Source organism: Carcharhinus amblyrhynchos, chromosome 4 (genome assembly GCF_965287045.1).
Source record: "Carcharhinus amblyrhynchos chromosome 4, sCarAmb.v2.hapA, whole genome shotgun sequence".
Lineage (NCBI taxonomy): Eukaryota > Metazoa > Chordata > Chondrichthyes > Carcharhiniformes > Carcharhinidae > Carcharhinus > Carcharhinus amblyrhynchos.
Genome location: NC_137327.1, coordinates 113,387,505 through 113,400,844, shown reverse-complemented (window position 1 = coordinate 113,400,844; position 13,340 = coordinate 113,387,505). Strand labels below are relative to the sequence as shown.

General features: G+C 36.7%; 2 protein-coding genes across 8 annotated transcripts in view; both read right to left on the bottom strand.

Annotated features, from left to right (window-relative positions):
* Positions 1–1,098, bottom strand: part of LOC145342296 (interleukin-13 receptor subunit alpha-2-like) — a 28,027-nt gene extending 26,929 nt beyond the window's left edge. The window contains exon 1 of one of the 3 annotated variants that reach the window (XM_080187753.1): positions 1,004–1,098. The gene's annotated coding sequence lies outside the window, so the exon portion shown is untranslated. Of the gene's footprint in view, positions 1–252; positions 475–1,003 lie in introns of those variants that run through there. The other 2 variants (XM_080187752.1, XM_080187751.1) reach the window with 2 other exon arrangements.
* Positions 1,099–6,567: 5,469 nt separating this feature from the next.
* Positions 6,568–13,340, bottom strand: part of lrch2 (leucine-rich repeats and calponin homology (CH) domain containing 2) — a 188,811-nt gene continuing 182,038 nt past the window's right edge. For all 5 annotated transcript variants that reach the window (XM_080187748.1, XM_080187749.1, XM_080187745.1 and 2 more), the window contains one exon: positions 6,568–11,670. In XM_080187748.1, coding sequence (XP_080043874.1) covers positions 11,551–11,670 — 120 coding nt within the window. In that variant the 3' untranslated portion in view covers positions 6,568–11,550. The remainder of the gene's footprint in view (positions 11,671–13,340) is intronic.

Below are 13,340 nucleotides of genomic sequence, written 5' to 3'. Positions count from 1 at the left end.
AGTGTTAAATCACAGACCACGTGCATCTCCTTGGCGATCCATACACCGAATGTTCAATACATGGCTGACCTTGAGCTTTGAAATGTCATCACAACTCAGAGTCCCAGAAAAATAATCCAACATATTTACAATGGGGACAACTATTGAGTGGATTCCACTTCTCCGAGTATGTGGCAAGGGAATTAAAAAGTAGAAACGAATCAACGCGTGAATCCGTTAAAATCAGAAGCCCGTATTCCGAGCACCGCTCACCTGGTGTTGTTGGTTCCTCTGTGGTGTTGTCGGTCTGTCTATCTGACTAAACTCACACAGGATATAAATAGCTTCCACTCCCTCCCAGCACTGTAGTTCATCTGAACTACACACTACACTTCGAATCAACCTCGGAGACAGTTTCACTCATTTTCTAAATAACCGGTTTCGAGATGTGCTAACTTGTCGACTTATCGTTTCATCGATTGTTCATCGCGTCTCTAGTTCTGATGTAACACAGTTGGCAAATGAACAATAGATTATCCTTATCAACCTGGCACTTTTCCCCGACACAGAACTTCCCACCAAGACACAACTTTGTATTAGATTCCTCCTCCGGCGGGTCATTAGATAGAGCAGCTTAGTACATATCCTAATGTCAATAAATCCTTCAATAAAGCAAGGTTCTTAGTCAGACCTCGAATCCTGAAACCTCCCCCTCCCTCCCTCCCCACCACCCCGCCACTTCTTCCCTACCCGGTTCTGCTATAGTATCAAACCAGCCAAGCTTTGATTGGAAATGCATTTTTAAATGATAATTGGTGCCAAGATTTTGTAAGTACTAGGCTATAATTTACGCAAGCGACTTTAAAGAAGTTGGATTTTCCATGTGATGTGAATAGATGAAACAATTTAAAATTCAATTACAAACCGCATTCATTTATTTTTAACTTTTCATTTGATTCCTATAGTATTTTAATTGATTGCGCCACAACACAGTAAGAACGACAAATAGGAAAATACAGTGTACCTTAAAGCAAAAGCTAGACAATAAGATCACAGAAGCCGAGAAGATGGCACGGCGGCACAATGGTTAGTTAACACTCCTGGCTCTCAGTGCCGGGGACCTGGGTTCAATTTCGTCCTTGGGTGACTGGTGTTTCTTCCAGGTGCTCTGGTTTCTTCTCCCAGGATAAGTGGATGGATTGTGCTAAATTACCCCTTGGCGTCCAAAGATGTGCAGATACTAGTGGATGGTAGATGCGTATAGTTAGGGAAGGCCTCCTTCTGCACTAGATTTGTCCCAGTAGTTGCCCTATCGTTCAGGCATCTAGCTGACCGATTCATACCGCTCATTCACTGACCTCAAACGCCCCGAGTTTCCAGAGAAATGCTTTGTGCAATAGCTACAGATGACATACATCGTGGAAGTGTGAAGAATGCCAACAGGACAAGTGTATATTTCAATGTGAGATTTACTTGGCTGCAATGGTATCCAACCTCTGCTGGTCAGAAAGAGAATTTAAACTATCCTATTTTGAGCTCTCTGACTTTTAACGAGGTGTGACAGCCTGTGCCTGAGAGGCTGTCCCTGGCATTTGCAGTAATTATACTATTTAAAAATACTCATTATTTTGGCATCACGTTCATTATGAAAACGGATATCTTACTTCTCCAAAAATGTACTTTGTTATTATGCCCGCCCTGAAAAAAGCAGGGTGACAGAGACAAACTTAGCCTCTAGCTAAAAAGTTACCAACATAAACATGTGTTTTGCAGCATTAGCCTAGGGAGTATTGCAAGATATGTGGATAGAAGTTTAATAGATAGCATGAGGTGGCATATTAGCACAATGGCTAGCATTGCAGCCTCATAGCGCCAGGGACGCAGGTTTGAGTCACAGTGTGCAGAGTTTGCACGTTGGCTGCGTGGATTTCCTCCCAGTCTGAAAGATATGCGGTTTAGGGGCACCGACCGGAACAGTAACTTCATCGCAGTGTTAACGTAAGCCTTGCTTTTGACTAATAAACAAACTTTACAAAGAAATTAAGCCAGGATTTCGCAAACTTTTCCAATCACTGTACATTTTTTCTAGAGAGTCAAAGTTTGGAATTTGGATATTTTTGTTAATCAAAGCTTTTCAAGGACGTGAGGCAAAAATCAAATATGTGGAGTTAGTTCACATATTAGTCACGCCCTCACAATACTGAAATAGGCTGGAAGGGTAAATGGGCAATTCCTGTTTCTAGATATAGGTAGTGATTGACTCAAGTAAACCACAAATGCTTAGGTTGGGATTTTAGAGCCTCACTCGTTCGGAAACCGTAAAATCCCACCAGAGGTAAACGGACCTTTCCATGGTCTGTCTCTCACCATTCCAATTCCTGTGGCAGGTAGGTCTGTAAAATTCTGGCCTTAATCCAAGACAACTGATATCAATAACTTGAGTTTTCATACCAAGGCAAATTTATGATTTTGACTAATGCCAATACCCACAATAGTTTTCAGATATAAATTACTGGTTAATATTTATTTTACAATGAAAAGTTTACTGCAAAAATATCCAAAAGACCACTTTTGAGAGGATGTTTTCATATGCTCCTAGGTTCTTTAAGAGGTTCACCATATTTTCTCAATAGACTAGTTACATCCCAAGGCAGTCGTCTTCTTTCCGTAGTATATTGTCATTCACAATTCCTTCATACATTGGGAAACCAGTAATGGTCTACTTTTTCTAATAGTCAGAATTGAGACATTGGTCAAATGAAAATACATGTGCATTTAATCTAATACCAGACATGAAACTAATGTGGGAAGACGGCAGAGGAAGACAGAGAGAGAGAGAGGAGATAAATGTTTATTTTGGCACTTATCCACAGGAATGAAACTGCAGTAAAAAAAAAGCATAGTTGAATGTATTAAATCAGAATGTATCATTTTAGTGTTGGTAGAATTGGGGTCCAGGTAATATAAAACTATCAAAAAGTCATAAAATAAGCAACAAAAGAATAGAATTCATTCTGGAGTCATTTTAAAACCCTGGTACAATGAACAAAGAGAAAATAAAACAGCTATCTGAAAAGACAGATTTATTTCCTAAACATGAAAGTTTATGAAACATACTGTACATTATACATATATGTACATCATTTCTAGATTGGTCAAATGATTCTATGCATGCAAAACGTAATACAAATTATTTACAAAGACATTTGTAGGATTTCATAATTAAAAACATATTTGGGAAGGTTTTACAATTGAACTCATGGTACAGCCAAATAAACTTACAGAAATATACAGCATTTTGAATTAAGACAGGAAAATAAAACATTGCATGAAATAATCTGTAGAATAATAGGGAAGACATTTTCAATACATTAATTTACACATGATTTTAGACAATCTTTTTAAAACGTCAACAGCTTTAGACTTATGCTTCATAACTGCAATGAAATGTCGCTACCAAATTCCTAGCTGCTCAAAATCTTTTTAGTTGCAAATAACACATTTCCATCAGTATTCTCGATGAATAAAAATATGCTAATTACAAAGATGATTTTTACAAATTTTGTTTGCAAATATTTCCTATATACACATTCAATTTCTATGTACATTGACCTTGTAAAAGAATGATAGGGCATATAATTCCCTGAAATTACTATTGGGCAAACTGGTTAATGCGTCTGATATTTGCATGCAATTGTGAAATATGCAAAACCCAGAATCCAGGAATTTGGCCTGTCACTTTGCTTCATTGACCCAACTGCCAGATTTTCTCAGCTGAAATCTTTACAACTGCAATTTATTGAAACTTTATCATCCACAACGGTAAATCAGAGCACTGAAAACTGGTTACCAATGTGTTTAATCTGTTTTGAAAATTGATGACTCATCTGAAAAAAAGTTTTTGAAGTAGGAATAATTACAAAAAAATTCTTGGCCTCAAATTTAACGTACTATAAATCCAGTTTACTATTTGTGCAAAAGTTTGTTCCCTAATTTTGTACGAAATAGTCACAAAAGTGCTCCAGTCTCAGAAATGCTTCTTATAAAACAAAAATGTTCACTAGTCAAACTACACTCCACTGATTTCACAAAACCAGTTATTTGTACAGGAAAAATATGCTCATAGATGCATGAAAAGTACAACGAAAAATATTTACCAGAGATCTTTCTGCAGTTATTTGACCATCTGCAAATGTTAATATTTCAAAAACATTAATACAAAGCACATGCCTTATTATGATACAAATTATATCAATTAATTAGATTCCATTTAGACAGAACATAGCCTTATGAATGACAACCAACTCCCCTTGCAAAACATGCTAAATAATTTCAGGGCTAGTGCTCTTGCAAACAATGCAATCTGATTTCACAATCAATGTCCATTTACATTAATCACCAAATTCATGTATCTCATGGAATGTAAAATCTGTGCTGGAAGATATAAAGTGACTATAGTTCTGTTGAGCACAGGCATTCTTTACTGTCACTGGATCAAAATCCTGGAACACACTCTCCCTAACAGCACTGTGCTGTACCTACGCCACAGGGTTTGCAGCAGTTCAAAGCAATAGTGCACCACCACCTTGAGGACAATTAGGCAATAAATGCTGGTCTAGACAGCAACACCCACATCTCAAATGGATAACAAAAGGCATTAAAGACATTTTATTTGGGCACATTAAGTTGTAACATGGAATAGCACTTGTGGAAGAAAGCTATATAATTTCGCACACACATTTAGAGTAAAGTCTAAAAATGGGCCTAATGTGCCTGCACACAGCTCTGACCAGTCTCTGTTCCTGCTGAGCTCGTTTAGCTCCCGTTCAAAAATGACTTTTTAAAAAAATACTGCCGTGTTTCCTGTCCCAATAATATCGTTATGTCATTCTCCCTCCAGCAACTGTCAGACTCTCAAACAAATACAGTAAAATAGAGATTAGTTTAAAAAGAGGAATTCGTAAATTCAAGGCTCAAGTTGTGTATTGTTAACCAACAACCAGCAGCTTCATAAAATGATAATCTGTAACGGTTTAACTAAACATAATCATGAAGGTAAGCAATCTTTTTTGCACTCGGAAGTGTAATGAAATTCCCTCTTAAAGACTTTTAACATTAAATAAATTAAAGATTTATATTTTCTGAACAGAGTAAAAAGACTTAAACAAAACTTTATGCTAAATATATGTAAACAATATCATACATCAGATTAAATAGATGGAAATAAGATTAAGCTAAAGAAACACAATTCCGAGGCACAAAATAAGAACTATACAATTAAAATTTATAAACAATTGCTTTGATACAATATGCCACCTTCAATATTTAGGTGCTGTATTTACCTCTATTTGCACAGAATACAGTATACTTTATTTTTTGGCATATTAAGGGTGCATTGAAATAAAACTGAATATTTTACACAGTAGTTAAATACATTTCATGATTCACCACATTACATTTGCTTGCATCAAGGTCAGCTTATATGCAGTAACTGTATTGCTACAGCATTTAGCATTTATTTGAATATGGACGGACACTGGTTTAATTTTCACCAGTAACTGATGTGAGTTCTTCCAGTGATTGTTCTATTGAAGCTAGAGTGCAATGATGTTGATGGGTAGATCTGTTGTTGTATTTGCATTTAGCCTACACTTTCAACATCTTGGGTATCAGCAGCTCATACAGCTGGAAGATCAAGGGAAATCTTAATTTCCCTGACTAAATAGTTCAGCATGTTTCTAATTAACACTATAGTAAAAGACATTCAAATCACCAGATATAACTTCACTTACTGTATTGTGAATCTTATAGTAAAAAATACAAAATGTAAACACTTGTTTATCTTGCTGCCCCTTCTTCCTTCTCTTTCTTTTTTTGTTCTATCTAATCCTTTCCTTTCTAATCTTTTAATAAGCACTTTAAAAACAAAAAAAATTGAATTATTTAACTTTCCTTTTAGCTCCCAACTCCATCCATAATCTGACCATTTAGTTTGAATGTGGAGATGCCGGCGTTGGACTGGGGTAAACACAGTAAGTCTCACAAAATGAGGTTAAAATCCAAAAGGTTTATTTGGTAGCAAAAGCCACTAGCTTTCGGAGTGCTGCTCCTTCGTCACATAAGTGGAAGTTCTGTTCATAAACAGTGCACATAAAAGACACAAACTCAATTTACAAAATAATGGTTGGAATGCGAGTCTTTACAGGTAAGCAAGTATTAAAGATACAGACAATGTGAGTGGAGAGAGCGTTAAGCACAGGTTAAAGAGATGTGTATTTCTCCAGACAGGATAGTTAGTGAAATGCCCAGACCTGTATTGTCTCCAGACAGGACAGTTAGTGAGATTTTGCAAGCCCAGGCCTGGGCATGCAAAATCTCACTAACTGTCCTGTCTGGAAGCAATACATATCTCTTCAACCTGTGCTTAACGCTCTCTCCACTAAGATTGTCTGTACCTTTAAGACTTGATTATCTGTAAAGACTCACATTCCAACCATTATTTTTTATGCCCTGTTTGTGAACAGAGCTCCCACTTATCTGACAAAAGGAGCAGCGCTCCAAAAGCTAGTGGCTTTTGCTACCAAATAAACCTGTTGGACTTTAACCTGGTGTTGAGAGACTTGTTACCGCATTTAGTTTGGAGACAGGAAATTAACATTTAAATAGTAAAAGGCAATTTCCCAACATCAACCTCAGAATGAAGGTTGAAAAATGATTTCTGTGAAAGATCTGGTAGATGATCAGGATAACCAGAGGAAATGCCCAGCACACTGTCCCAGGTTTTGCAGTAAAAATAATGATGAAGCTATCAGTGCTCACCACCATTAAACAGTGGTTTTCGGTGACTACACATAGTTAAATGTGAAACTCAGCAAATTGCAGTCAGAGCTGTCCTGCTTTTTGAGAGTTTCTGCGCTAAAAGTATCTTGCCAAAAAACTGTACATTGAAGTACGTGGACTGACTTGAAATTGGCCCATTTGCATTATAATTGCTGACCAATGTCACCAGAAAGAATGGGGCTTCTTCATTCAATTTTTTCATTTATTCGTGTTAGAAATAGGCTTACATTAATACTACATTGAAGTTACTGTGAAAATCCCGTACAAGAAATTATAAGTGAAGTTTTATGGGCATGATCTTTCTGAATTACTGTCAAACCATTTCTCTGGCACTAAGACTTTTTATTTACAAGCGTGGAATTTTTTCCTTTCAGCCCTAATTATTAGAGATGTGAAAAAAATTGGCTCAACTTCCTCAATTCCATATTTCTTTCCTTCTTTATTATACCTTCTGTACATGATTTGGCACGTAATTAACTGTTTCAAGTTACAAGTCCTGGTTTAGATCACATGTGCCTCAGTAATAATTCTTCACTCTGAATAATTAAAGAGAGGTCATTGTTTGCCCTGTTCAGAGATCCCAGATCCCTTATAAATCATTATATTTTGGATTTCTAATTACTGCAAATTTTGGTGCAAAGTCCATAGGAAGTCATGGAGAATAAATCACTAAGTACCATACTTAATAGCTCCTATAGTCAAGAGAAACACTTTTCTTTTGAAAACAATGAATGAAAACTCTAATCCATCAACTAGTCCCTAGTTCTTTGCAGCAGGGACAGATTTTGATATTGGCTGCAATTTCAAATAACTTGTTAAAAACACTTGCTATTATTTCTGAACAGAAAAGGCAAAAACAATTGACAAGAAACCTCCAACATAAATAATTTCCTTATAATCAGGAATGATTTCCAACGGATGTCTGCCACTCAATTTTCCTAGAACAATAATGGATTACTCACGGTCAGATATATATTTTCCTATTAACATTAAGTGCTTGATGCACTTGCCAATTTCAGTACTAAAAGGGTTGCAGTCAATTCGATTGAACACCAGACGTTGTGTATAAAGGGGAGCCAATCCCACTATAGCTTCTTTTGTACCACATCCGAGACAAATGTCTACCCCATAATTTCAAAACTAAATTTTGTCTGATATAAAAATTCACCATGTGGTTGATGATGAATAAGAAAGCTGACTACAGCAAAATATTAATAGACTTATCAGGTAGCTATAACAATTGGCATATGGAGGGCAATCCAGAAAAGAGTGAGGTAATACTTCTAGGGAAAGCCAACAAAGCAAGAGAATATACAGTAAGTGGTGGAATAACAAGAAGTTGAGAACAGAGCTGCCTTGGAGTGTATGTCCATAAATCCATGGTGGTGATTGGACAGTTAAATAAGGCGGTCTAGAAGGAATATGGGATAGCTGACTTTATTAGCTGAAGCATGAAGATAAGGTTATGCTTGAGGTGTATAAAACACTGATATGGCCACAGCAGGACAATTGCATGTAGTTTTAGTCACTGCATTGCAGAAAAGATTTGACTACATGAAATTCAGTATCAAGGAAATATATGAAGATCCTGTCCCTTTGGTTGAGGCCTTGGGTAAGATGCTCTTTCAGAGAGTCGGTGCAGACTTCATGGGCTGAAAGGCCTCCTTCTGCGTTGCAGGGATTGTGATATAGTCTCTTACCGTGCATTTCAGTAAAAGACCCATTCTTGTTTATACCATTTTACAAAACATACAGCTTCAAACTTAACTATATTTAAAAACTTAATATCTGACTGTTAATTGTAGTCTTCAGGCTGAACAGACATGTGAACAAAACCTGCTCTGACCAAATTTCCAATTCCAGGTTAATAACTGTTAGCCATTCACCGAACACCACTCCAGTTATATAATCATTCAATTCAGAACACGTCCGTGGTAGGTTTCAACATACTGTCAGATACAGTTTGCTGACTCAAGAATCTGAGATTGAATCTGTGATCGTATTGATCACTACTTGTGGCTTACTGTAACTGAAACACTTCTGCAGTGGTATTGGAGTATCTGGAAAAGATTGCCAACATGATTGAATTATCAGTGAAGCACTGCTTTGAATAAAAAGCTTTTAAGGCAGCAAAATCTTCAAATTAAAAATCCCTTTTTCAAATAAAATGCTTGCTCCTGTTAGTGCAATCCTTTATGAAAACACTATGAAAGTATTTATCTCAGTAGGAATTGAAATCTTGCAGCTATTTTGAATTAAATTGAGGTTTTAGCCTCTATTTTTGAATGATAACGACAACCTTAATGTGTTTCCCAATCATCTGGTGAATGCTTGGAAAGGAGGAAACAGATTAGGAATGGGATTTGACAAGTAGTACTCCCCATGGATTTATTTGGCCCTTAACTTGTTTTTACAATATATCAATGACCTGGACGAAGAAAGAGTTGTATACCTAAGCGTGCAGATAACACTAGTTTGGAAGCACAGTACATTATGTAGATGGGAGCAAGAACTTGAGAACAGCCACAGTCTGATTAAGTGGGAAGGGGCAAGACAATGGGGAAGTATGAAGTCAAATTGGTACACTTTGAATTGAACAAAAATAATAAAACACAAAACTTGAAAATATCTTCAAAAAAGTCAATATGAAGATAATAAAATTTCATAAGATGAACCAGAAGAATTATACTTAATCAAAAATTAAGAGTTTGCCTCAAAGACTGGACAATACTATTATTGAAAGAGAGCATTTACCCTCCATGGATAAGGTGCCTATGAGGTAGGAGGATAAGCGAACAATGGCGTAAGTATTATTTTGTCAAATTAGAATTTTCATTCTTCAAACGAATAACAACGTGGATAAATATTGAAGTATGCTCTGCTACCTTAAGGATTTTCTCCCAGTTCTGTTGATTCGCAAACTTGTTTTTGCTTAGAGAGCTTCAAGTTCTTGGCTGAAGTCTTAGGAAAGTGTATTTAGATTTAGTAAGAGCTCTAATTTCAATGGATAGATGATTAAATAGTTGGCAAACAATGAAATAAGAAACAAATGTAAAGAGACAAAAAGTTGAAAGCTATTTGTAGGCATTAAAAAGTTTTTGTTCTCTTAATTGAAGGCCAAAACAATAAGCTTTGACCAGATTCGTAGATGAAGGGTTAATTAAGGGCAATCTGGATCCTGACTGGATAATGACAGTGTGGCTCATCAAATACAATGAACAATGAGGCCCGCTACAAGAGAATTCATTACTCAGAAGGAAAAAAACAGTTCAAAATTGTCAAAAAACGATATTTGAGTCATACTTCCAGGAATAGAAGACAATTCAGTCATTCCAAAGTTTTACCGGTTTTTCCTTCTGTGCATCATTTATTTACTGACATTTCCTCACCCAACAGCGAGGAAAACATCAGAAAATTATTCTTGTGTCCTGTCCACATGCAAGCTTGCATCTGCATCAACCATAATCTATTTCCTAATTATGGAAGAGACTGAAGTAGTAAAGTATCAGTCCTGAGATTTTCTACAGGGTAGGAAGTAGTATGGATTTGAAACTGGGAAGATTACATGTGATGAAAAGACTTTGGCCGATGCTGTTGTCAACCAGTCAGCCCTGTTGCATGTTTCTTGCCAGCCAAAAGACTTAGTACTAGCTGTATCTCATTGAATGGCACTTCACACCCAAGCATGCAATACTGTAGGACACTATGCAAGACACCTTTCCTGTCAACACCTTGGCCTAGTATGAATTCTCACCATGAGGATTTTGCTTAGTACATCCATGGCAGATATCTAAATGATCTTGGCTTGTACAACTTCCTCTGTAAATCTGGCATTGACACTGACTTTACTGAACTAACTGTTAATGCTTCCTGGAGGTAACCAATAAAGATTTTAGAGGCCTGAAGGCTTTCAATTATTTTTGTATTATTAGCAAGCCCTATTCAGTTTAAGAAAAAGAAAATACTGCGGATGCTAGAAATTTGAAATAAAAACAAAGTGCTGGAAATATGCACAGATTCTGTCAGACCCACTAAGTATTTCCAACATTTCTGTTTTTATTTCAGTTTCAAGCATTAAAATTTCAAGTAGTCCAAGGCAACAGGAACAGTCATGGATGTCTGATATTTAAAAGGCTCAATAGCACTCAATATAAAAAATACTGGGACGAACCAGTTGCTGTGGCACAGAAAACCTAATAGCCCTGAGAAAACAATGGCACTAGAGGGCACCAATTAAATTTAAAAGTTACTAATTCTCAAAGCTAACCTAAAATCACAAAAATAATAAAGCAACCAATGAGGCACCATTATACACAAAAAGATTCAAAAGATCTGTACAGCACTGAAAACCTTTTCTCTTGTGTTAATGCAAGCAGATTATATCTGGAAGTGTAATTTTGTTGAACTGGTGGGAGGAGGAAATCACCTGAATGATATGAATAATTAAATTGATAGTGTTGCAAAAACTGAGAAAAGAACTTATTCTGCACTGTGCGGCAGCAGTAGTTAACTGGTGCAAATACCTGGCAAAACTGAAACATGGCCATTTAATCTAACAGCTGTCTTAAATAGTGAGAGCTGTTACACTGGCTTTAAAAATGCTGATTTAACTACTATTTCTGCAAATATATTTGAACAGAACTTACGGTAACCTTGGCTGTAAAATTACAACTGAGTGCATGAATGTAACCATTTTACAAATGGTCCTCAACATGGAAAGAGGAATGTTCATTACACAGTAGATAATTGTGTGTGTTTAGACGTAGGCAGTTCAAGTAGAGCTTGCACTGTAGAACCCACTTTCACTAGTCCCCTTTCTTCCAATATATGATGAGGAAGACAAAGTTTATCCTACAAAAATAAAAAAAAGATTAGATTCAAATTGAAGTTTATTCTACCAATTGTCAATTTCTAATGAGTTATTCTCTTCTAGGAGGTAAGACTACAAATGCCAGTTGCATTAGACCTTCCTACATCAGCCATTTAATTGAGAAATTTGTGTTACTTTTGAATACAAATTGCACTTTAAGTCTTATTTACACAGCATCCAATATCATGACTTAGCCATTACTCTGTTAGAGCAGAAATCTTAACCAATCTAATTTTCAGACAAAATATATATCATGATTTACTTAGTTCTAAAACAATTCTCAAATTGAAAAGGTTCCTTGAGGAATCAAATGTATATACAATGGTGTTTTGACATGAAGGAAGGTAAGTCTGTTCTAAAAACAGTGGGAGACATTTGAAGTATATTACAGTAATATACTAACTGCAGTGAAGGAAATCTTTAGTATAAACAAAAGGATCTTCTGTAAAAAGCAAACATGTGCAAGTCAACCCTTATCCTCCAAATGAAGAGTGGCTGAGAAACCTCAAGAAAGACTATAGGAATCAAGATTTACTATTCTACTTCTCAAATGCAAATGTGTCATTAATCAAATGAGATTGCTACCACTTATTCTAAATATAAGAACATAACAAATAGAAGCAAGAGTAGGCCATCTAGCCCTTCGAGTATGACCCGCCATTCAATAAGATCATGGTTGATCTGAAGTGATCAGTTCCACTTTCCCGCCTGCTGCCCATAACCCTTAATTCCCTTCACTATCAGAAATCTATCTACCCGTGACTTAAATATATTCAATGCGGTAGCCTCCACCACTTCAATGGGCAGAGAATTCCAGAGATTCACCACCCTTTGAATGAAGAAGTTCCTCCTCAACTCTGTACTAAACTGCTTTCCCCTCCCCCCCACCCCCATTTTGAGGCTGTGCCCTCTATTTCTGGTTTCCTTCCTTCCAACAGAGGTTGAGGGGAGACCTGATAGAAGTCTACAAGATTATGAGGGGCATGGACAAAGTGGATAGTCAGAAGATTTTTCCCAGGGTGGAAGAGTCAATTACTAGGGACCATAGGTTTAAGATGCGAGGGGTAAAGTTTAAAGATATACGAGGCAGGAACTCGTTACCGGGAGAGGTAGTGGAAGTGGATACGGCAGTGACTTCTAACGGCTGTCTTGACAAGCACATGAATAGGATGGGAAGAGAGGGATATGATCCCCAGAAGGGTGGGGGGTTTTAGTTAAGTTGAGCAGGCTTGGAGGGCTGAAGGGCCTGTTTCTGTGCTGTTATGTTCTTTGTTCACCTCCATTATCTTACACGTTTAAGTAAGATCACTTCTCATTCCACAAAGTTCTAATGATTATAGGTTCAAATTTTATCCATAACACAGACAACTCATTCATCTCAGGAATCAACCTAATGAACCTTCTATGAATAGCCTCCAATGCAAGCATATCCCTTCTTAAGGAGGCTCCAAATCCCTGTACAATTGCAGCAAGAATTTACCCATTATCAATGCCAAAATTGTACGGCAAAATTTAGTAACAGCAATTTTGAAAGGATATTTCAGGGCTGATTTTGCAATACTGGAAATTATTACCCAATACCGGAAATTATTACCCAAGGCCTTTTGTGTTTGAGGAAGACTGCAGCTTTCTCCCTTGTCAGATAAGATTG